Below are 25128 nucleotides of genomic sequence, written 5' to 3'. Positions count from 1 at the left end.
ACCCTGTAGCATTTTGCTGCTTGCAGACGTTGTCTTTTTTTCTATTCTTTTTTTTTTTTTTTTTTTTTCCTTCTTTTTGCTGCCGGTGCTACTCCACTTCATTTTGACTACCTTCCCCAGATTTATTTATTTGGCCTGACAGATTTACATACCAAGTGTTGCCACCTTCTGTTAAATGAAGGATTGTTATGGCTGTGTGTCAATTCACATAAGTCTTCAGTATGTGAAGAAATCCCCCTTTTCCTTATGCGTTTTTACTTAATCGGTGTAAGTCACTAATGTTTTGACACCGGCTGTTATGTTCTTTCTGTCATAATTTTTTTTGAAGAGGGGGGAAAAAAATCTGGTTCCACATGTTTTATATTTTTTCCTACAGAAGCCATAACAGTTTAATAATAAGCTCCAACACTCTGCAGCATTTCAGCCGCCATCACTATGCTTCCACATGTTCAAAGACGATGGTTGTCGCTTACTGTTAATACCTTCCCTTCCTCTGTCCTCCTCCTCCTTCCACCTGTCCCGTCACGTTACAGGAGCTGCTACCTCTTGTGCTGTCTTTCGAGCTCCCTGCAATCATGCAGTCTGACCCCAGCTCGCCCACTGTGCAGCACATCTCGCAGACCTACAACCTCACAGTCTCCTTCAAGCCCCCGACACGTCTCTATAGAGCCACAGGTGTTGTTCGCGGCTCACAGAATAATGCCAACGCACTCAAGGTAAGAAGGATCTCACGGTTTAGAAGTGACGAATGGTCTGTGGCATTTGAGGGTTGTGTGAAACAGATGGTCAAGGCTTTTTGTTATTAATTAATAAGAAAATTATGGAGTAAAAAATGCACATTACAACTTTCCACAGACTAAAGCGATAAAAAAGTACGACATTGTAAAACATGAAATGCATGAAACCAGCAAATGCTTACATTTTATAGCCAGGAACCAGTGAATATTTAGCTGTTGACTCATTAGTCTGTTTTAAGCATTTCCTAATACTGCACCAGCTGTATTAATAATTTAAACTCTGTAACGTCACCTTTTTACTTTGTGGCAAAATTATGGAAAGGCCAAACAGCCCTTGTGTGTCCTGTAAAATATGCTTGAACTCTGACCTCTGTACTCCTTCTCAGTCATTTCAGTTCTGTAATATTTTAGCGAATCCATTTACATGTTGAACCACGCGCCCAAAAAAAGGGTTTCCTGAGCCACGCGTTAAGGCCCACCAACACTTTCGGCATGCCTCACTTTTCTCATATAAACTGCTTCATTACATTCGGCACCACAGGTGCAAGAGAGTGCTGAGAGATTTTTGGTCACTCAAACTGGACGGCTGCTAGTTTAGCTCTCCACTGCAGGGGAGACTGTGTCCCACTACTGTATCAGCAAGTCCACAAGCTCCCCTCAAATGAAACTGTACTTTAAATTAGTCTCTGAGTTTCTTGCAGTTTTTTTCTGCTGCTTGTGTATGTTCGTAATCATACTGTATGTTTCCTATATATAAACATACAGAGATGTATTTCCTCAACAGGCATCTGGCTTAGGATAGTGCCAGGAAGGTTTCTCATAAATCTCTGCCAAACAAATCATAGCCACCATTCCCCCACCCCACTACCAAGCTTTAGTTAACAACGTGGAGTTAATTTTAGTTTGCCAACAGTTGCGTTTTGCATATGTGCATTTCTGCGTTCATTTATTCATCAGTGCCAGTGCACTTTTATTTGGATTTGTATGCTTGTGTGCATTTGTGTGTTCCTATGTACAGCACATGTGTTCATATGCAGAAACATTGCCCCTGAGTTTGCGGTAGGTCTGAGGGGTCAGTCAGGACTGGGAAGAATGCCAGATGAAAGCTGTATGCTATGTTGTGTGGTGGCGTGAGACCCTTAGTGGTTTTGGCAATTCTTAAAGGTGCTCTATGGATTGTTGTCTTATGTTGGCCACAGTGTGCAGATTCCTGTAGAAGAGGGGAAATGACATACTTTACAAGGCCAAGTGATGGCTTGCAGAGACTGCAAAGAATGAGACTGTTAAGATGGCCAGCACAGTTAAAAAAAAAAAAAAAAAAAGCAATAATTTTCATTGGTTATATAGAAAACACTGGTGCTTTCTCTGAGAAAGCACCAGCTTTGCTTTACTGCTCTGTGAAACAATTACTTTGTAATCTGGCCTGGATACTGCTTAAAATGAAATGTTGTTTTAGCCTCTTGTTCGCTTATCTTTTTTCTTTTCAAGACTAACAATTCATCACATCTTTACTTTATTTAATATGCACTGTTTTATATTCATATTTAAAAAATGCAAATTGCTAGTTATAGTCTTGTATTCTTGGCAAAAATATTGTTCTCTTGCAACGAGTATGCATCCAAAATGAGATGCATTATTTAATATTCCTGCCTGAAAAGTTAAATCGATGAATGGATTTGTGTTTATTTAGAAGTTATCAAAGGCCACAGTCAAACATTTATTGGCGGTTCCTCATGAGAGGATTCATGGCTTCGCTAAGTGTCTTTGTATTATGGATTGAATACTAAACAGTAATTTGATAACTTGCTATCATAGACAGAATAGTTGTTTTTTTTGGTTTTTTTTGTAATGACTGCACTTAATATACACAAATGTTTCTGTACATAAGCTAATAGCACCAAGGCACACTCAAAATCCAAGTGGTGCTTAACATCAACACATTAACACATGCTGAACAAGTTGAACAAGTTGGCTGCTTGGTTCATTGAGACTGTGGATGCCAACACTATGAAATGTACATTATTGAAGTATTAGTATAACCTATGAATTGCTCTGTATAATTTCACAGGTTGTCTCTGATCTAAATCTTATGTGACTCCGTGTCCTTAATTTGTAACTACCATATTTGTTTAAACACAGATGTTCCAATGATGCCACCAGCGTGTGTGTGTGTGTGTGTGTGTGTGTGTGTGTGTGTGTGTGTGTGTGTGTGTGTGTGTGTGTGTGTGTGTGTGTGTGTGTGTGTGTGTGTGTGTGTGTGTGTGCGCCTCACCTTTCCTGCATGAGAAATAGGGAGGGCTGGATTGGCAACTACAAAGGAAAGTCAAGACAGCATTTTGGGTGCAATTTCAGGAGGACTCAAGTAGAAAAAGGAGCCATTCATAGGAAGACTAAGATGAAATCCATTAAAAGAGCTAAATCTCAAAGAATGATCAGATGGCTATCATGCATAACAATTTACAGCAGGGAACATTTTGCTGTTTTTCAGTTGCCTTAGCAGTCATGCGAAGAGTTTTCACGGGACAATGTCCTGTACAATGCTCAAAGAAATTGCAAAATACCCAAGAGCTACATCTGAGACGACGTGCCTCAGTTAGCATGTTAAAGTTCATGACAGTCCAATTAGGAAAAACACTGAACAAGTATGGCTTATTTGGGAGGCTTGCCAAGAGAAAGCCTTTTCTCTTTAAAGAAAACATGGCAGTGCAGCTTAGGTTTGCAGCATTTCATCTGAACAAACAACAAGACTTCTGGAAGAATGTTCTTTGGACAGATGAGACGTGATCTCCAAAGTGGACATGTCTAACTAAAATGCAGAGCGCCACGTTTGATCAAAACCGGCTGGTCAACACAAACACGCCATACCGTCTGTCAAGGATTGTGGTGGAGGGGTGACTATTTGGGCTGGTTTTGCAGCTACAGGAACTGGGCACATTGCAGTCATCGAGTCAACCATGAACTCCCCTGTACAGCAGAGTATTCTAGGGTCAAATGTGAGGCCATCTGTCTAACGGCTAAAGCTTGGCTGAAATTGGGTCGCGCAACAGAGCAGTTATTCCAAGTACACCAAAAAATCTATATCAGAATGTCTGACATGCTGTGGCAGGACCTTTTAAGAAGGCTGTGAGTTAAAGAATATCTGCAAGCTGTGAACTGAAAAAGCACTGTAAAGAAGAGTGGGGCAAAACTCTTTGTTATTGTGTAAAGCATGGGATTTGCTTATTTTTGCACACGACTGCAGAGAATCCTGTGAAAAATGGTTTGTTTTTTGTGTTTTTACTTTTAAATCTAATTGGTGATTATCCTGTGAGATAAAATATGCTAAAATATGTTTTCTTTTGTAATCCCTGTTCAGAGAGGTACAGCTCTGCTACTGGAGCACCTGGCCGGTAGCCTGGCTAGCACTATCTCATTGACCACCCACCTGGACATCGCACCGCAGCACCACCTCTTCATGAAGGGACGCAATGGCAGCAACATCAAGCACATCACCCAAAGGACGGGAGCTCAGATCCACTTCCCTGATCCCAACAGCCCCCAGAAGAAATCTACAGTCTACATTCAGGGCACCATCGAATCTGTGTGCTTGGCACGGCAGTACCTCATGGTATTCATCTTCAGTGTGTGTTTAATTTATTGACAACTGAAAAAAAGAATGCTAAACTGCTAAGCCAGCCCCTTCCAACTTTGTTTTTGTGGTTAAGAGATGGCATTTGCGTTATATTCTTACATGTACAGATTCCACATACTGTGTGGTAGCTAGAATGGATGCCACTGTTTCATCAGTATCATCATGGTATGTGTGAATGATGCATGGGTTTTCAGATGTGAGTTAGGAAGTAAACCACGATTGCCTTGAGGGTTTTGAATAGCCTTGGGAGAGATTTGCTTGGCTCTAGTCGAGCTGCTGAAATGTCTGTCAGATAAACAAGAATCTGTAACCGACTCAAGGTTAGCACACATGGTTCATAGCTGCTACATACCTGCATGTAAGATGGACACAATTAGTTTGGCTTGACTTCTTTATGTCCTTTCTATGCCTTAAAAAAAGAAGAAGATCCTCATGGTAATGGGTTGACCTGCTTTCTGTGGTAGATTCTAGTGGACTGGATATCAACCTGACTGTAATTCAAAGATTACGTTAAAGTTTGGACCAAAGATAGCACTTCATATTTAAATTTCACTTGGTTAAAATGCTCAGCGGTCATTCTTGTCTTGTTTCCCATGACCGCTGAGGCTACCCGAATCTTAAATTACTTAGGAGTATAATCAGAGGTCTGTTTCAGATATGTGTAAAAGTGATGGCTGTTTAATTACTGTTGGCTTCGGCTGAGCTGGTGTGTATATGACATCTCAGCTGTAAACAGCTTTGGCTTTCTGTTTGGACATCCATAATGTGGGGCAGTAATTCTGCAAGAGCTGCCTTCTCTTTGTCTGCGGTCTCCCAGTTGGCCCCAAAGACATTTAGCAAATGCCAGAGTTGTTTCAGTGACCAAACATGACTTTCTTTTGGAATTGAAATGGGACACACAAGAAGGAGCTTCTTAAGTGTCTTACACTGGTGAAGAGTAAAGAATTAAAAAAAAAAAAAAAAAAAAGATTAATAAGAGATGAGATGGAGAAGAGAGGAGAAACAAAAAGCAATGAGTGGGAGAGGATCGTAGAAATGAACAAAGGGCATAAAAAGGGCTAGGTGAGGTGCTGTAAACTAGATGCAGAATAGGCATACAGGAGTGGGAGAGGCCTCCTCGCGGTAGTGAACTGTGTGATTTGGCTTCTCATAGCCAGACTATAGATTATAGCTCCAATCTCAAGCCCCGTCAGAGCCAGTCTGGCTCTGCTCTCTGCTGCTAATTACACCCACTCACAATAGGAGCACTGTCCAGCTCTCAGCCCAAAATATAGATGTCTGTGGTGCTTGTGGTGGTGATCATGCAAAACAGATTGCTGTTGGCGGAATTTCCCAAACTCAGTGTGGGATGAATCCAGCACTGAATCTTGTATTTATTGGTATGACCAACTTGCTCTACAAATGGTATACTACTATTGAGAAACGGCTTATATTACTGGAGCACCAGTGCAAACTTGAAAGCTTTTCAAAGAGATTGGTGTGCAGCTGACATAAGAAAATGAACGTTTATTACAAATATGTATTTATTTTGTCTTTGCTCCACAGGGCTGTTTGCCTCTGGTATTAATGTTTGACATTAAAGAGGATATTGAGGTGGAGCCCCAGTGTATCACAGCGCTAATGGAGCAGCTGGATGTCTTCATCAGTATCAAACCAAAGCCAAAACAGCCCAGCAAGGTATGACTTCAAGCCCACACTCACACGGCACGGAAAGTTGGGATTTCAGGCACTGGTACTGACTTGGCTTTGAGAAAGGCAATTTAGTCTTTAAGCTACAGCTACTTCTATCCAAACCAAAATATTTTAACTGTTTCAATGGATTGTCACAAAGTGCTGAAACCTAATGACCTTAGTAAACCCCTGATCTTGCCTTGAGCATCATCATGTGGTTAATCTCTGTGGTTTCATGGCAGCAAATCCAAAGAATGGTTTTAAACCCATTCTTTGGTTTTTTAGAGGATGCATATTGTGTGTACATTGTGTTTTTTAAATTGATCGCGAGGGGGGGGACGACTCTTTGTATCCTCTATAGTCATATTAACAGTATAGTGTTATCGCACCATAAAGAACATAGAAACAGTTCCAAATGCTGCATCATCTATGGCTTATTAAGCTGGCTTTAGTCCATTTAGCTCACAGTCCACTTTTCTAGATGTGCTTTCAAAATAAACAAAGACCCACATCAAAATCAAGAATATTGTTATTATCAGATTTACTTCGAATGTAGTGGCAGTTAGCAAATGTTTGCATGCAAACACATCATTTTTATTATAAGCTTAAATGAGAAGCTCCTAGTGTTGTTTAAATTAAATAGTTATTTGTTTCCTTTTTTTTTAACTAGGAGAGATTGTGTATCCAGGATCATGCTTCAACATTTCCAGTGGCATTAAAAATCATATTTCTAGAGGATATATTTACACACACATTCATACAAGCAAGTTATTCTATGTGCTTTCTATCACATTCACACTCTGACGGCTGCATCGGGAGCAACCTTCCAATTAGGAGATGAACTGAACCACAGCAGCTCCTTAAATATATCCCTTCACAGTTTTGACTGTTGCATGTAAAAAGAGCATAACAAGACACTGGCTAAAAAGTGATCAGTGGCTGGATAAAGTACAAGAAATGCTCATTTTTTGAGGACTAAAACAGGCACCCATAGGAAACTGGACCACATTTCTATAATATTATGAACATCGTAGACTAAAGAAAGTGCCCCGTGTTATTACAGTGTATTTATTCTGCTGTCAACTTTTAGTTACCAGGTTTTATACTTCTCAATTTTTCTTCTTCTCAAAGAAAAAATAGGTTTGGGGGGTTCTTTTTGTTTTTAAAAGGAGCTAATTTTTCTTCTTTATGCATTTTACACTTGGGACTGTAATATGTACTTGACAGAGTAATGATTACTTTAGGAGGCAGCGTACAGACACAGTGTTGAGTGTCCTCCTCTGTAACACTAGCTGTGCACTGGTATTGACCGTTACAGAGCTCCTACCAGGCAAAATAACCAAATAAGAGTAATGTATTTACTTAACTAAAGAGAGGAAATATTCCATCCCAGCTGTTTGCTGCTCATATAGTTGCACACAGAGTAGATGTAGATTCTGAAAATGAAGCACACAGAAAAGAACCACTTGCTTACATGAATAAATGTTACACAGTGCCAGCATGTTACAGCAATGATAAAAAATTATAGCAAGAACGTTCTGAGTTTCGATCTCCCGGTTTGTTGGACTCTTTGTGTGGAGTTTGCGTGTTCTCGCAGTGCCTGCGTGGGTTTCCTCCAGGTGCTCTGGTTTCCGTGCACAGTTCAAAGACACGCTTGTTAAATTAACTTGTTTTTCTAAGGTGGCCGTAGGTATTCGTGTGAGCGTGTGGGGTTGTGATGGACTGGCAACCTGTACAGGGTGTAACTCATGCCTTGCCCTGCGGCAGCTTCAATGCACTCTACACCCCCCCACCCCCCACCCACTGCAAACCTGAACTAATTGAACGAGTAACAAAGTGGATGAATGCCTTAACCTTCAGCCAGTCTCATAATTGATTCAAGCATCTGGCATATACTACACTCAGTTTCCACAGTGGTCTTATCTTAAGAAATCACAACATGTATAATAGACTACATTAAAAAAAGCCAAACATCCAGTAAACATTAAAGTTTCGATGAAAATGTGTCCTTTTCTCCCATAGAAAAAGACAGCTGCTGTCCTACTTGTTCAAATGCAGCGTCAGAGAAGGGGAAAAAAACGACTGCTCGAGAAACAAATAAGCCACTGTTCCATTTCAGTTACTTTCCATCAAATGACAGCATGACATTGAAGTAAATTATGGATTGCCTTGTCATATTTCATCACTGCTAAAACTTAGAAAGGGAAAAACTGGATCCCTGTACCAACACAGTGAAGGGTTTTGGCAAGTCGGCATCTGCCACAGTGGGGAATCGCAGTCTCTCCTCTGCACAGCCTGCCATGCATGTTTCATCTGCTGGACAGGGCCACTCTGTTTTTTTTAGTAGGAAAAGCTGAAGCATAACAAAAAGTAAGTGGCTTCATTCTTGGTAAATTAGGTAGAAATTTGGAGTTAAGCTCAATGACCTTTAATTAAATGTAGCTTCTATTAGTGAAATCTGTTACTCAATCTTTGGCACGCCTTTTTTGTATATACAATTGATCTAATGTTTATAATAGTCTGCTGTTGTACACGTAGTATTCCTAGTCATATTTCACTGTTTGGCCTCAACCTGACCTGCTCATCAAGGTGCCTACGTCCCACCCTGAGTCAGGGCTCAATGCCCAAACCAGACGGGCCTGCGGGGACCGGTGTGGAAGTGCCAGTATAAACACCGACCCAGCCCAGATCCTCTTAAGAACCCTTCACTTAAACATTTTAATGAGGTGACAGAAATAATCCAAAAGGCCGGTCCAAATGGGTGCCACAGCCTGTCTGCTTCAATCACTTTGGCAGTCCTGTAGAGGAGGGTGTGCACGTGTGTCAGGGATATTCACCGCTGATTGAAAAAAAAAAAAATTCAGAAGCTCAATTTTGGCAAAATGCAAAAAGTCAGCACTTTGATTTATATTTGATGTTTGGTAAGATCGAATAAAGCAAGGTTTCCAGTCATTTCTTTCAATGATTCCAAATCTGATTGTGAATTTTGTGTTTTTCTGTTCTTTTTACAGTCTCTTATTTTCTTCTCTCATATCAGACAGATATGTTGATCAAGAAACACTGTCTCTCTCACTGTCGTTCCTCCCCCGTCTCCTTCTCTCTCCCACACTGCCTCAATGTTTATCCTTCTAATCTACCCTTAATTCCCTCTTCCTTCCTCACATTTTATGTTTGTCTTCTCCCTCAGCCTCCCTTTCACTCCCTATCTATGGTACCAACATTCCCTACCCTATCTCTCCCTTGCTCCTCCTCTTGCTTTTCTCTTCTGCCTCCTAGTTTCCTGTTTATTTCCATGTCCATCCCACTTGTTCCCGTTTTCACCGGTTTCTCATCGCCTCTTCCTTCTCTCTCGATCTCTCCCAGTCTGTGATAGTCAAGAGTGTGGAGAGGAATGCAGTCAACATGTACGAAGCCCGAAAATTCCTCTTGGGTCTCGAGAGCAATGGAGTGGTGTCTTCCTCACCCCCTGTGGCACTGAATGCTGGCACTAATGGTCCATCCCCATCTCTCATCTGCCCTGTTGGCCTGGACATCCTGGCCTCAGCTGGCCTGGGGCTGAGTAATCTTGGTAATGACAATGTTTAACTTGCTAAGAAATAATGCTAAAGAATATCTTTCTCTATGATTGGGGGAGGGTGAATAAGATGTTACCTTTTTATTTCGTGCACAAAATGCAACAGATTCAATTGTATCATGATAGAAGAACTAATATCTTCATGAATCAGTGTCATTCCCAAGCGTGTAACACAAAGTAGTCTCTTTTAGAATTTTCATTGGTTTACTGAATTGAAAAACACAATCCCCCTTTACATAAATCACAGCTGGTGACTCACTGCATCTCTATATGACCTTTACAGCAGGAGCTGTGTGGACGCAAGTCCAAATCTGCACATCTTTGATCAGTCAACCATCAGAAAATAACCTCGGTACACATGTAGTTGCAGCACTTTGAATAATTTATGAGTTTATGAATCACAGGATGATGAACGGTTCTTATCGCGTAGGAGTTTGTCTGCAGCGCTGACCTCAACATCTGAGCCCAACAGAGTCCAGAACTGTTGAGATTAGGGGACATTTTTGTTTCCATGGATGACTTTCAATTGGTTGTAAGAGTGCGTGCAGTGTATAACAAATCTTTAGTCACAGTTATCAGATTTTTGCATTCTTCTCATAAAAAAATTTGGAGATTCAGTCTGTTTAAAAAACAAACAAAAAAAAACATGGAATTTAGGACATGATTTATATATCAGAGGCAGTCGGAAAGGCAGATAGGATAAGCTTGACAGGAAGTGGCTCATTCCTGTAAGCACTAGCTGGCAGTAGATCTGTTGCAATTTATCTGTTAGAAATTTAAATATAAATGCAGTATGTCATCAAATGGTAACCACAGCAAATCTGCATTACATTACTGGAATGTGTTTATTTTCTCCTACCACTGACTTGGACCATATGTGATAGTCAAGATGTTGAGTATGTATTTGTGCTGAGAATTTTCTGAGATAATGGGTTTATTTTTGTTATAATTTTGGAAAACCTAGCACAAATGTTTTAGCATATCTTCTGTTAGTTTTGATGAGCATGTGTTCAGTTTATGATTGGATTGTCCCCCCTAGAAAATGAGATTAAAGATTGGCTGCAAAAAAGCTCAGTGTGCCAGGAGAGTGCCCGTACAGTAGAAATCTTTTTTTGCTGTTTCATTTAAACTCAGGGGCCCCGGGTGAAGCTGTGGACGGCCACATCCTGGCCTTTAGTAATTGCTACATGCTTTTCTTCTTCAGATTACAGACCAGTGTGCCAGAAGAATCCCTGGCCTTATTCCTGGAGCCAAAGTAGCCCCTTGTTAAAGCCACAGACCTGCTTCTTTCTGTTTTCATACACTGCGTTTGGGTTAAGACACCAAGCACCACATTGTTGGTGTTCTCGATACCATAGTTTTATTGGGTATGAGGACACACTAGACGTGTACTTATGCATCCATGACCTTGTAGAAATTTAAGAAATTCTTGCTCTCATTTGCTGTTGGGTTGATGGCAGTTTGATGGAATTCCAGCTGGAAGACCAAGATTTTTTTTTTCTTAGTGCAACTTATGATTAGCTTAAAAAATGCACTTTGACAGGACCACCACTGATCTATTCATATACTGTCTTCTCCTTTCTTTCCTAATTTCTTTTGGTTACCCTTTAGCCTTCCTGGGTGCAACAGCATCACACTCTCTCCCCAATTCTGCTGCCCCAAACGCTGTGCTGAACAGCTTAAACTCCTCCATGAGCCCTCTGCAGACCCCAAGCCCCAGTAACCCCACTCCTTCCCCCTCCCTCTGGCCAAGTTCACTCACCAGCACCCAAGGTTTGTATATAGTACTGCCAGTAGCTCTTATGGTAAATCTGTATTTAATTAATTTATTTTTTATTCACAAATTATGTGTCTTGATGCATGCTTGACGTGAAAGAGTAAAATCCTTACAAATGTCTCAATCTTTATTTTAATTTTTGGTAATTCAGGTAATGTATTACATGACAAAAAGCCCTGTAACATTTTTCTTATTACTTTGATATTTTGGAAACTTAAGGCTTCTCGTCTCAGCTGATGCTGCATCCTGCCACTCAGGCCACCCTGAGCAGCATCCTGCTGTCCGGTGTGCCAAGTTATACACCGAACACACCATCTCCTCCACCTGGCCTCGCCCCCATAGACAAGCAGCCCAACGGGGTCCCTGAGTGCACCCTGAATGGACATGTCAAGGTTGGGCCCTTACCAACTTTATATTGTATCACCTCGCTCTACGTTTTGAATGACTGTGATAATAATTATTTTTTATTTTTTGTGTGGGCATGCACATGTATAGCACTCTGGCTCAGTGTATGGGAGGATAACAACGGCGTCAATTGCAGAAAATGTCTTGAGTCCAGCTCCATGTGACTCAGTCCAGGAAGCCAGTGGCCACAGTCCATCAGAACCACGGTCAAGCAAGTCCAGCCCGGACGAAGGTATTCCTCAAATCATTGCAGTGTCCTTGTCACTGAACACATGTGATTTGTGGCTGGATCCATGCTTTCACATTTACACCTAACTCAGACATTACCGTCTTAATACTGCAGCAGATATTGAGTCTCATCAGAGCAGGCAAAGTTTTTCCAATTACATATTGTCCAATTTTGGTGTTACTGTTTGTTTCGGATCAGATCCAAGCACTCCTGGCCATTTTCCTCTGGCATCATTAAGACATTTTCACCCAGTGATCTGCTGCTTATTGTTTATTTCCTCTCTCAGACTATTCTCAATAAACACTTGAGATGGAGTAAGTAACACATCATTAGAGTCACATTTCTTCACCATTGTTTAAACAGTTTGAACTTCTTAAGGTCCTTTTGACCATGTGTACCTAAATGCATTGAGTTGCTGTTATGTGATACAAGTAACAAGCAACTGAAGAGGTGTACCTAACAAAGTGGTGTATGACTGTGTACTATATAAAATGGCTATTGAGAATAATATAAGATTAATTCTCTCTGCCAAGGAGGTCATGTGATTGGTTTGGTTTGTCTCAAGTTAACGCCCCTCTCCCCTCCCTGAGCCTGGTTCTTCCAGGGGTTTCTTCCTGTTAAAGGGGAGTTTTTCCTTCCCACTGTCACTAAGTGCTTGCTCAAATGCGGCCACCTGGGTTTTCTTAATGTAAAGGCCTGGAGGTGATGTACAGATTTTTATGAACGTTTTTCATTCGTATCTTCACCGTTTTTAATTAAAACATTTAACTTGGCTAAAAAGTCATTTTGAAAGTGTGCACTTATTCACAACTGCGCACTTTTTGTGGTGAGTCATTTATAATAAACAAAGTCTTATGATTTATGTGTTGTTACAGCCTTGGACTGACAAAATGTTTGAGCTGTTAAAACTTTCAGCTCAGGTTTGTTGGACCTTAGCTTTGCAGACTTAACATAAATGTCCAAATCAGGATTTTCCACTTGAGATTTATGCAACCCTTAAACCCACTTTGAGGAAAATACCTTTATTGTACCCACGTTTTACTTCTCTATACTGTCCTCCTAACCTCATACGCTTTCTGACTACATTCACTGGAGCGGAGACAGATTAACTGCTGGTCTCCTCGCGGTTCAGAAAGGCCCTCGTTTCCTCTGTGTCTTACACTCGCGGTTTTCCCCTCAAACCTTCACTCTCACGCGTCTCGTTTTTCCCCGCTGTTTTTAAAGTTTGTCCTCCCCCGACGCGGTGTGTCCAGTTAAGTTTTCCTCTCCCTCCCTTACCACCTCCTGTGTCCCAGAATGTGTTTGCGCTGGCTTGCCTCGTACAGCTTAACTCCGCTGTGTCAGTTGAAGGTGTCTGGGGATATTGTTCAAACATTAAACCCCAGAGAACTTCGTTTAAGTGGCTGACATCATATTATTTTACAGTATGCGACCCATGTATACTCACACGTGCACATCCTGTTGCACAGAGCAGGTCCTTGTCGGGTTAAAAGCAGAGAAGCGGATGAAAAAGCACTATAATCACAGCTGGTGTGTTTTTAATTAATCTAGAATTCAAGTGAGACCTGTCACACTTGAATGCATGCACACATGCAGTACATATGCTCACAAGCTAAACATACTCATTCATACTGAATGACCCAGTCACTTCTGAGTGCAGGCTGTGTTATGGTATAAATTGAAATTGATGAAACCTAAGGTATTACAGCTATTGTTGTCATTATGTGTATTTTGTCTGCACAGAAAAAAGAGAATATTCACCATTTGTCCGTGTTTATTCCTTCAGGCTCTGACACATTTGTAGAAGTGGGCATGCCCAGAAGCCCCTCGCACTCCGCTAATGGAAGTGAGTTGAAACAGATGCTGGCGTCATGTAAGACATCATCAGGAAAACGACAGGCTGTGGAGCTCCTGCAGGGCACCAAGAACTCTCATCTACAGTATGTCTGAATCATTTATGACTTCTGTTGTTACTTTTTAGCATCTCTTTTACAGATCATGCTCCTAAAGTTTGATAGTATTCTTTAAATATTGATCTTTACAGACATTAAGATAAGCCCAGAAACAATGGGATCATTTTTATTTTTAAACAATAATAATGCATAAAGTCACAGACTATCCCAAACTGGAGCAACCAGCTGTGGTACGTTATACACATTATACTGGACAGCATTGTTATTATGATGGCTAACTCTATGTTTATAATAATCCCAGTACGTCAGCTGTTTTTGAAATGGTGCAGTGGGATCCATCAACTTTCCCTTGTTTTTTTCCGTATAGATGCTCTGACAGTTGTGATGTTAATATCAAACATGGCCAAAGTTTGAAATAATGAGGTCTGCAAATGTGCAAGTAATCCCCTTTGAGCTGAAAGCTCAGGCTTCAGACTGTTTTAACTGCTTAGCTGTTTAGCGGTTTGGCTCTGTTTGATGTCAGTCAGAAGAGATATCTTTAACATGGTTATCTCAAGTGCGCAGCTCTGGCTGTGTGAGCACAGAAACCCCACCCAGCTGATCTTCATATTTTTTGTTTGAGAGAGACAGCCAGTCAGAAGAAAGTTGCATGAAAGGGAGCATTGTGTGTTGAATTGTGATTCATGCAAAATTACTAGAGTCCAAAAACTGTACTCTGCTGCTACAAATTCGAATATACATCAGCATTCATGAGAGCGAGCACTTTTCCACGAGTAGCTGCTAGACACGACTCAGCTTTACTCGGTTTCAGTCGTTTTCTATTAGAATTGAGTCAGGCACCTTATGTGACTCAGGTTGTAATAGCAAAGTCACATGATGTCATTGGTATGCGACACAAACGTAATAGAATAACGGAGGCCGTTAAGGCTCAGCCGCTTTTTGTTAAACCGCTGTGTTGTTGGGTTTTTTTGTTCTTAGAACCCCGGCTGAGTAAGTACTAAAAAAGTACCTGGTGCCAAAAATGGAAAATCCTTAAAACCGAGGCAAGTCGAGCTGAGTAGATACTAGTGGAAAAGGGATAATGGAGATGCTAGTTACTAAAGGCCCTCTTTAACTGCCTGAGTGATCACGTCAGCAAAGGATGAGCTGAAGAAAGGTTATTTACTGATACAGTGCCTGTTTTAATTCCAACAGTTCTGACTGTCTCCTCTCGGACACGGAGTCCAGCTCATCAGACAGTCCTGTGGCAGATAAGAGGGCACCGGGGAGTGAGCGGGCAGCTGAAAGGGCAGCACAACTGAACGAGAGGGAGAGAATCCGATTGGCACCTCAGACCTCCTTTGCCAACATGCAGGTACACACACACACACACACACACACACACACACACACACACACAGCTAACATGGAAAGAGAGGCCATGGTTTTATTGGCTTTAACCATCTGTTGAATTTTACAGGCTTTTGACTATGAACAGAAAAAGCTACTGGCAACTAAAGGTGAGTTGACATTTTTGTGCCATCAAATAGTGCAATCAGTGTCATTAGCAGTGTGACATATAATTTAGTCCCCTTAAAAAAAATTACATTTATTTCTTTAGCCACAAAAACATCTTCACACTAAATATTATATAATTATATAATATTTAGTGTTTCTATAAAAGAATTATATAATTCTTTTATAGAAACATATTTGCATCACTGCTTTTCTGTATTCGCACAGCTATGTTGAAGAAGCCAGTAGTGACTGAGGTGCGCACTCCGACCAACACCTGGAGTGGTCTGGGCTTCTCAAAGTCCATGCCAGCTGAGACTATCAAGGAGCTAAGGAGAGCCAATCACGTCTCATACAAACCCAGCATGAGCACGACATACGAGGTCAGACAGAAATGAAAGTGTTTAACTTTCATTATCGTGATCAATATGTTCAATATCTTAGCATGTACTGATGTTGTGTATATTATAAGAAACATTATTTGCCTGACTGTTGTTTTAGTAGACAGACGTTTGTGTTCTGTATTGGGATGTACAGAATTCAGTCTGAACTTGTTTCTTTTTGGTCCTCAGGGTTCCCCACTGTCGTTGTCTCGATCCAGCAGCCGGGAAGGCGTGGGGAACGGGAGTGACTCTGACAACTGGCGTGAGAGGAACGCCACCAGCAACGGCCTAGCAAGCCACACAGAGTTCGCCTCAGCCGTCAGCAGTCCAAAGAGGAAACAGAACAAATCTGGTCAGTAAATTTTTGTTGTTTTTGTCTTCAAATAATGATGCTGATTAACAATGAAATGAAAGAGAACAAAATAAAGATTTAAAATGTCATTGTGAGCACTCTTGCCTCTGAATTTGATGGTTTTGCTTGTAAGAGTAATATACTCAATATAGCACTCAGGGTTGGCACGTTAAAGTCTAGTGAAGCTGCCAGTCTAGTTAATCTGCAGAACAGATGGTCTCAGTCAAAATGGTCCAAATTTTCATCTCTTTAAGTTAAACATTGTTTCATTACCTGACTGAATGAAAGAAATGTCTCTTTTTAAACTGTCTTGTAGCTGCAGAACATTTCCTCAGCAGCAGCAACTACATGGACTCTATTTCATCAGTAACGGGCACAAACGGCTGCAGCCTGAATTCGTCTCTGAAAGGCTCAGACCTGCCCGAGCTTTTCAGCAAACTGGGCTTGGGGAAGTACACGGACGTCTTCCAGCAACAAGAGGTAATCCTGATTCTGAACCAAGTTTTTATCGCACAAGCTTTCATCGTCTTCCCTGGTTTAACTGTAGGGGTGGACGTGTGGGTGTGCCAGACCATTACTTCTGTCCAAAGTGAAATATCCCTGTCATTATTTGTTGTTGCTATGTTACATTCATAGTTTAATTAATTTTTCCTTAACAAGCTGTAGAATTGCATTCGTACATCAAATATTACTGCTTGCATGGCAGGGAGGATATTATGTACATGACCATTAGTCTTGACATTTATGTTTGAAGATCTTTTCTAGATTAAGGTTGTTAAACTGGCTCGTTGCTGCTTCTAGATTGACCTCCAGACATTCCTGACACTCACAGACCAGGACCTGAAGGAACTGGGAATCACCACCTTTGGTGCCCGTAGGAAAATGCTGCTCGCTATCTCGGGTATGGAAAAAAAAAATTCAGAAAGAGCATTCTCTTGTTGCATTTTATCTTTCTCTGTGCTGTCAGCTGCATGACACTGCAAATAAAACATTTGCATAACAACGCAGAGATACCCACGTTGGTCTTTTCCTGTGCCGATAATCACTCGTACCAGCACGAGCTTCATTCTGCCAGCTCACCTTTGCTGAAGGCAGTTTCATTAATGTTTTTTTTTTTATGTTTATTGTTTTGTCTGAGTGGATCCCAGCAGTCCAAAAGATAAATAATAAGTTCATATCTCAAAGTTCATAGGTGGTTCTTGTTGTCAGCAAGCCAGAATAGAAGTTAAACTGGTCAGATTTCTGAGAGGACATGCTGCAGTAATTTGCAGCAGCAGCAATAAATGGGATTCAAGCAAATTCTTCTCTGATGAGTGTTTCGGTATTTTCCCAGCTGCTCCAGCTGCCTGTCTCATGCTGATGCAGACTCTTCCCTGTTGTTACACTTGATCTAATGTGAATGTGGTGGGTGTCACACTTCATTACTGACATTATAATAGCCTGCACGAGTTAATCATGTCTGTGTTGGGATCATGAGCTTCCTGTCATGGTTATTGTTTAAATGTTCAGTTCACAAACGTCTGACCAGAGTCAGGGTTGACAGCGAGGGCAATGAGGGGAAATGTCGAGGTCAGCACTATGATTATTAAGGAAGCAGAGGGATCCAAGGCCAGGATCGGTTTTGCTGCCTGTCGCCTCAGCCAAGTCGAGGTCAACTTTCATCTCCGCTGACCGACTCTAGAGCTTGAAAACTGCATATTGCGCATCTGTCTGTCTTTCTGTGTTTTTGCTTCTCATAAAAAGATAGAATACCAGTCAAGGCAATCCAGGTTTTAACTTCCTGCTGGTGTGCCAGTAAAAAGAGCTGCTGGAGCGAGCTGCCTGCCTCCAGTAATCATACTGAAGGTTTATGCTGGCACCGACAGACTGCGGCTATCGTATGAATAACTGAGAGATGCCAGGGTGTTCTTGAGACATTTTTATGAAATCATTTTGTCCAAACTGCTGTGTAAAAACAGATGGACACAAAGAGGGGTTTTGTTGATCTGAGCAATTCTGTAGTGCTTTGAATCCAATTTTCTTGTCACTGTAGATCAGTGAAGGCTGCAGAGACATGGCAACATTCTCCACGGTTTTATTTATTTTTACTTTGATTTGCTGCAATTCCCATCGCAACAATGGAAGTTACCCCACATTAAACACTATGTTTGTATCACCTTTGCTGCTCCTGATGTTTTGCGGTTATCTTTTTTTTTTTCCTGCCCACAGAACTAAACAAGAACCGGAGGAAACTATTTGAGCCACCCATCAGGTCCTCCTTCCTGGAAGGGGGGGCAAGCGGCCGCCTCTCCCGCCAGTTTCACGCTGAGATGGCCAGCGTCAGTGGGCGATGGTAGGCGCCTCCAGAGCTCCAGTCATCGGAGAACCGTCCATAAAGAAGACCAGAGTCCAGCATCTTAGAGTGGTGTCTAGGTTTCAGTGGTTGTTTACCCTTTTTCAGCTTCAGCTGAATTGAGACTGTTCACAAAGTTGCATTGCCATATAGTGCATTTATAAATACTTTTTTTTTTAAAAGCCATAGTTTTACCTGAAGTGCCAACAACAACAAAAAAAGGGATTTCTCAGATACATGAAGTTCAGTGTTATTGCCTTATAAATCCACTAGTCTCTTGTTGAGCATTTATATATGAAGGGTGTGGTTTTGGTTCTGTCCAGTATTTCTGTCCACTTTTTGTTCAAGGGAACAGGCAGAATGATTAGTACATCATTTTACACATTGGTACTACCTGCATTTGTATTATGCTCTTGTATCAGTGACATGCACTTTAATAATACTAGATTTTTGCCTGTGAGAGCCTTATTCCTTAGATTGAAATGAAACTATGCATTTTTTTATTGACTTAAAGCACAGATGCATTTTCTACCAAGCCAAAAGTAAGCACTTAACCAGTGACATTAGCACAGCACCAAATGAAGTAATAATAGGTCAGCGCACCTAAGCGGTGACTTGATCAACTTTAACACATAACCAAAGTAAATCTCATTGTGACCTTTGACTCCTTCAGTGTTTCGATTGGTGGACATTCCTCCGAGATCAGTGTTTGTGTTGAGCATCAGTTTCTCTTTCTAGACGAGACAAAAATAAGTATTTTGTATTCATTTTGCATTATGATTTTATTTTTTAGTTTTTATTACCATCTTAGGCAAATGAGTGGAATGTTTATTGGTAATCGGTTTACATATGTATTTTTTTATATTTTCATGAATGAGTGTCTATGATTATTTTGTTTTGTTTTTTGTAATTAGTTTGCTTGTAAGTTTTAGTTTTGTTTCCTGCCCTTTAGTCTCTGGAGCCATAACATGGCTGTGCCATTAGACAGCAGCAGAGATGTGAGACAGTTAGGCAAAGCTTTGTAGGCCTCTTTGATTGTGTCAACAGGCAATTTTCTGTGGTTTTTCTTCTGTGTTTATAGTACTTGGTCTTTTGTTTTATCTTTTTTGCCAGTCATGGCCTCTCTGTGGCCCCTTCCATGTGCCTTAAATCTCCCAATCTGGTCTACTGTGTATCTGAAACTTTTTTTTATCTTTCTGTTAGCTTAGAGTTTCAGCTAGAGCAAGGAGAGGAGGCCTGTTAACAGAACAAGGCCTTGCCTTTAATAGTGAAACGTGCCAATATCCATAACTCATTTTTTTTCAGCAGGAAGAAATTTCGTTAAGAACACTAATATTTTGTTCTGACCTTACTTTCCAGATAGGAAGTGCCATCACAGAAAGAACCAGTTTTCCCACAGCCAACATGGTCTCATATTAATAGTTCTGCGAGACACAAATAGAGAACTAAGGTCACCAGAAGTACTGCGAGATCTAAGATGAAAACAAATAAAAATCTGGTATTTTCTACTATCAGTCATGTAATCTAATATCCCCAAAACCTGGTTAAGCAGTGTTTAATAAAGTAACAGAATTATGCATGCAGCGGCAGTGTTTATCACCAGAGCTTGTGTTTGCTCTGTAGCCCTGGATTATGTTCAGTCATGTGTTTTTTGAAAAGGAAAACATCCTTTTTTCCAGTTCAGTTCATTAACTTTGGATAACTCAAATGTTTTTTTGTGTAATGTTCTTAAAATATGTCTGAGCATTTAAACTACAAGAACATCCATCTTCCAATGATGAGAGCGTTTTTCAAGTGCAATTCAAAGCCTCTTTGTGAAGTCATTTTTCCTTTTTGTTTATATTTGCAGTACAGTAGGTTTAAAAGCTAAGACTGAGTAATATTCTTAGTTTAAATGAACAAGACCTGTATAAACTCTTAAAGTATGTACAAGACACTTCTGAAAAATTATCACTGCAAGTGCGTAAATGTTTCTCAGCAGATTTAATTATGACAGACAGCAGCAGCAATCCTCGTATCGTTTCAAAGTAGTTGATCATTTATCACTTTTTTGTTTTAATTTACAGCGATTTAAAACCCTCATTTTTAACCACTTTTCCGTCCTATCTCGCATCCTATCCTATCTGACTTGAGCCATTCTCAATGTGGTTGTCAAGTTAGTAACACTACACTAAGTGATATTCTGACATGGTTGCTTATGCAAACCAGGTAAATTCTTGTTTTTGTTTTGTTTTTTATTGTTTTTGTTTTGTTTTTTTGAAGTCTTAAAGAAGATGAAGAAGGCTAAAGCTTAATGTAGAAAGGGATTCTTTATTCTACAAGGAAACCCGGAGCTGCTTTTGCTCCACATGGTACTACATTTAAAAAGAAAATAGATAAATAATGTTGAGCACTGATTCTCCCAGTGCTGTGACTCGTGTTCCTGCCTAGCAGACATTTGTTTTCATCCTTCACTTTTTTTTGGATGTGTTTGCTCGGAGGGCAATAGAGGTTCTTGTCTCATCAAGTGAATGTTTCAAATTTATATATATTGCCTTGATGATGCATGTTATTGCAGCTTGATCACAGATCAGTAAAGGGACTCACCAAGTCAAAAGGTTTACTGCTAGCTTGCCTAGTCTTTGCCCTTGATTGAATAGTTTCACAATTATGTCTTTGATTTGTTGTATTAGTCATATTAATATTCCCAAAGGGATTTATTTGAAGGAATCTTTGTACTGCAATCAAATGGTACATTTATAATGTAAATGTAAACCACTAAGGAAATGATGTATAACATAACTTTTGTACAACTTTTCATTTTTACAGTCATTGTTTTTGCGTGAGAAACGTACAATTCTGCACCATATTCCTAAGATGGATTCGTGCATAAACATTGCCATGTGGTCAACGCTCTGTTCACTGTGGCATCTGTTGATGCTGTTGTTATTCTAACTGTATTGTAGTACAGATATAAACTTTTCAGAGAATCTGTCAAGCAGGCAAAAAAAATGTTTGTTCGAACATTCAAATGATATTATGAAGGTAATAAATGTATGCAAACAAAAGCGCCTTTTGGTTTTGTTTCCCACATAACACAGAAATGTCGAGTTTTGAAACTTTCTCAAGTCTGAAGCTACCAGGCTGTCCAGGCGCACAGTATCAGTGCAGTATTTCTAGAAAAGGGCTGTTAAACGTGGAGCCCGAGGGCCAGAATCGACCTTGCAAAGACTCCAATCCAGCACACTGGAAGGCTTTGGGGAAAATTTTTCTTCCTTATAAAGAAAGATAAAGAAATTGCACTTCTTTATCTTGTATTAAGAGGTTTATGTTGACAAAAAGGAGTTTTACTCATCCGCCTTGGATACATACTTTATTTGTAATTTTGACCAGCAGAAGTTAGTTAAAATTAGGCTAAAAAAAGTTAGGCCTGGTTTAGGTGACGCTGAACCCTCAGGTTATGCTGCATTAGTCTAGGCCCATTGGGGCTTCCCATCGTGCATCAAGTCTTTCTTCTTTGATCAGCTCTTTTCACTCTGTTTATCCACCACTTTGCATTACATCATTAATTATTCTCTGGCTCTCTTCCACACAGTCTCCCACTCCTCACACCCAGCATGACAGATGGCTGCCCTTCCCTGAGCCTGGTTCTGCTCAAGTTATTTTTCCTGTTAAAAGGGAGTTTTTCCTTCACACTGTCACCAAGTGCTTTCACTGAAGTGACTGTTGTTGTGATTTGGAGCTATATAAATTGAATTGAAGGTAATCCTTCTGCACTATTCTGCAATCACTTGGTGTGTCTGTTTAAAGACACATTCAAAAACACATTTGCATACTGCAGTTTGAGGGTAATGTGCTTACATGATGTCTAACCTGCACAGCATCTGCTTAATCCAACAAAATGAATCTATGACCAATGAGGATTTGCAGTACAAGACACACTTGAGAAGAAATTTAAAGTTGTCTTCTCTCCTTATAAACAGGCTACTGTAGTATGGGGAGAGAATTTATTTTCTTTGTTTTGCATGAAAGTACTGCAAATAATACATTTCTGCACGACTAACTGCCAGAAAACTGTTCACATCCGTGAAATAAAATATGGGTTTTTGTGAGATCTCGGTCACAAATTCAGCAGTGATGATGCTTCTTGGTTAATATGAGAAGATTAGAAAAACTGTTTTTGCTTTGCAGAGGGAAAAGCTCAAGGGGGCAGTATTGTCACTGAAAATGACATTTCCCAAGTAAAGCGTGGAAAATGGTTACTCAGCAACAGATTATAAAATGTAAAGAAATGATAAAAATAGCATTTTATTCGTGAGAGACTCTTTGCAGCACAGCACATTGTCATTCGCCACCTCTAATACATATCATAGCTGTAATTTTGAAGTTAGTTTGGAAAATGTTCAAACTTGAAAGAAAATGATGCGTTTGCCTGTGGCTGTTTGCATATTCCCAAAGTGCTGTATTTTACCTGACATATGGAAAGTGATTCGGTTTTCAGTCGTTTTTATTTTATTGCTCAAAAAAAAAAAACCATCTCCAGGCCTCTCTTCTGATTATGGCAGCAAATTAATGTTCAGCTGTTTGCCACATAGACAGAGGGAGTCACTCATCCATCTCAAATGAGCCCTTTAACAGGTGGTGCCACTGAACTATGGTCTGTAAAGCACCTGTGGTTTCTATAACATCACAATATTGAATGGGATGTAAATACTGGTATGTACAAGTGAGAAACTCACGGGGTAATGTGTAGGAAGGATGTTATGAAAACATTCCTTTTGCTGTCTGCTGCCAATTGCTGACATGACAAACGGATCACACCTATAATTAAATCTAGGTCTTATCTAAGAAAATGGTCCCATCATGAAGAGAATGTATCTGGATTCGGCAGAAACAAATTCACCTACATTTAATCTCATAAAGGATATTAGAGCTCTAGAGAAAAGCTAGTAGTTGCAAAATTTCAGAGTCTTTTCAATTGCACTATGGGTAGTTGTGTGTGCAGCACAGTCGGCAATCATTCCCTTTGCCCAGCGTGGCTAATTTCAATTTCATGTGCTATTGTGAGAGACAGGGTGAGAGAGGGACAGCTAAATTGCAGAGAAAGAAGTATTTTTTTTTTTTTTGTTATCACTAACCAACCCTGCATTTATTCAGCATCCTGGCAGCATCCCCGTCAAAAGACCAGAGTCCACAGCTTCACATATTGTTCTCATGGGCAGCTTGCCTCTGCAGGAAAGGTGTAAATTAGAGTAGCTGTGACTCGGTTGCTACCTCACCATACCTGGCTCTTATCCAGTGGACATTATGCTCACGGTGCCTGATAAGTCTAGCTCTTTTTCTGTGAGCTCATTCTCCATCATATAAAGTGACCCGTATGTCAGAGCATCTGCATCACCGATGTTGAAAACGGTCACAAGAACATTTCTTTCTACTTTGCTTTAAGAAGCCAGACTAAATTGTATTTTTTGAAGTGGTCTTGAGCAACAGGTCTCCAGGATTTTTGAAGGTCTGTCAAAGTTTTCCTGTTTTTCACCAATTTAAAAAATCTATTTTTGAACATTTTAAGTTTTTAGTATTTTGTTGTAAAGCATTTTGTGATATTAGTCTTGAAAGGTCCTATACAAATATCATTTCTGTTATGTTTTTTTAGTTTGGTTCACTTAAAGGTTGTAAACTGTCATTCCTGGAAAGCATTGATAACAAAGCACAATCACTTGGCAGCACCTCAGTAAACAACACATTTATGCTCATTTGTTTACGCTTTATTCCATACAAACAGAAATAAAAAGACAACTAACAAGCTGAAACATTGGCATAATAATGTGAAAGTCAAAAAACAATCATGCCTTGAAATATGGGCATAGTTGGTTAAATTAACAAAATAATATGACTGCATTTGTGAGCATTATAGACGATGATAGGTGGGTTTTTCTTTCTTCAGTCAGAGGGAGGAAAGCTGCTCCTCCCTGTTTCCAGTCTTTGTGTTAAGCTATAGTTAATGAGCCTCTAGCTCTGCAGCTATACATGTTTATCCTCCTCATGCGAAGCTCTCCAGCAAAACAAATAAGCTTATTTTCCTTCATGCTTATCCTGCATTGCACACCCAATTAATTCACTTTATTAATAACATTTGGACCCGGCTTTTAATTGGTCTCCCCTGATTTCATTGTGGCCTTTCGGCGTATAAATGAACTTCATTTGAATTTCATATAATCTTAGATAAAGTGGAATTGAACTGGGCCCCCGGAGAAAACGCATAAGCACAGATCCATTATCAATCAAGCTGCAGCTACACCGAGGCCAGACTTCACACTGTAAATCAATGACATGCTTCATTTGCTGCCCTGAAACGCCAGATAAATGTCTTTGTGGTATGATGTGACACACACACACACACACACACAGTGGTGACTTGGTATTGTTTTCTGCAAATGTAAAATGGTCTGCCCATGCACTCCATATTCTGCCTCTTAACTGACCTCTGAGACTGTGTGTATGCGGCTGTGTAAGAGATGCCGAAAGATGCAGAGGCATTAAATATAATTATAGAGACGTCTGCATATGGGTCGCTCCGCCTTCTTTATCACTTCAAAATCTTCACACCTATTTGATCTGTTTTCTCACTGCACCTTTCTCCCCGCTATTTCT

General features: G+C 40.3%; 1 protein-coding gene across 1 annotated transcript in view; it reads left to right on the top strand.

The window, feature by feature from the left end:
• The window catches only part of bicc1a (BicC family RNA binding protein 1a), a 55078-nt gene extending 35684 nt beyond the window's left edge, over positions 1-19394 (top strand). Inside the window, exons 7-21 of the mRNA XM_026189768.1 lie at positions 534-716; positions 4093-4344; positions 5914-6045; positions 9403-9607; positions 11225-11386; positions 11610-11782; positions 11886-12027; positions 13811-13964; positions 15132-15291; positions 15397-15436; positions 15660-15814; positions 16004-16166; positions 16483-16646; positions 16968-17067; positions 18375-19394. Coding sequence (XP_026045553.1) covers positions 534-716; positions 4093-4344; positions 5914-6045; positions 9403-9607; positions 11225-11386; positions 11610-11782; positions 11886-12027; positions 13811-13964; positions 15132-15291; positions 15397-15436; positions 15660-15814; positions 16004-16166; positions 16483-16646; positions 16968-17067; positions 18375-18502 — 2313 coding nt within the window. The 3' untranslated portion in view covers positions 18503-19394. The remainder of the gene's footprint in view (positions 1-533; positions 717-4092; positions 4345-5913; positions 6046-9402; positions 9608-11224; positions 11387-11609; positions 11783-11885; positions 12028-13810; positions 13965-15131; positions 15292-15396; positions 15437-15659; positions 15815-16003; positions 16167-16482; positions 16647-16967; positions 17068-18374) is intronic.
• The last annotated feature ends 5734 nt before the right edge of the window (positions 19395-25128 follow it).

This window comes from Astatotilapia calliptera, chromosome 13 (genome assembly GCF_900246225.1).
Source record: "Astatotilapia calliptera chromosome 13, fAstCal1.2, whole genome shotgun sequence".
In the NCBI taxonomy this organism is placed as follows: domain Eukaryota; kingdom Metazoa; phylum Chordata; class Actinopteri; order Cichliformes; family Cichlidae; genus Astatotilapia; species Astatotilapia calliptera.
The sequence above is the reverse complement of the archived record's forward strand: the minus strand, read 5'-3'. Positions and strand labels throughout refer to the sequence as shown.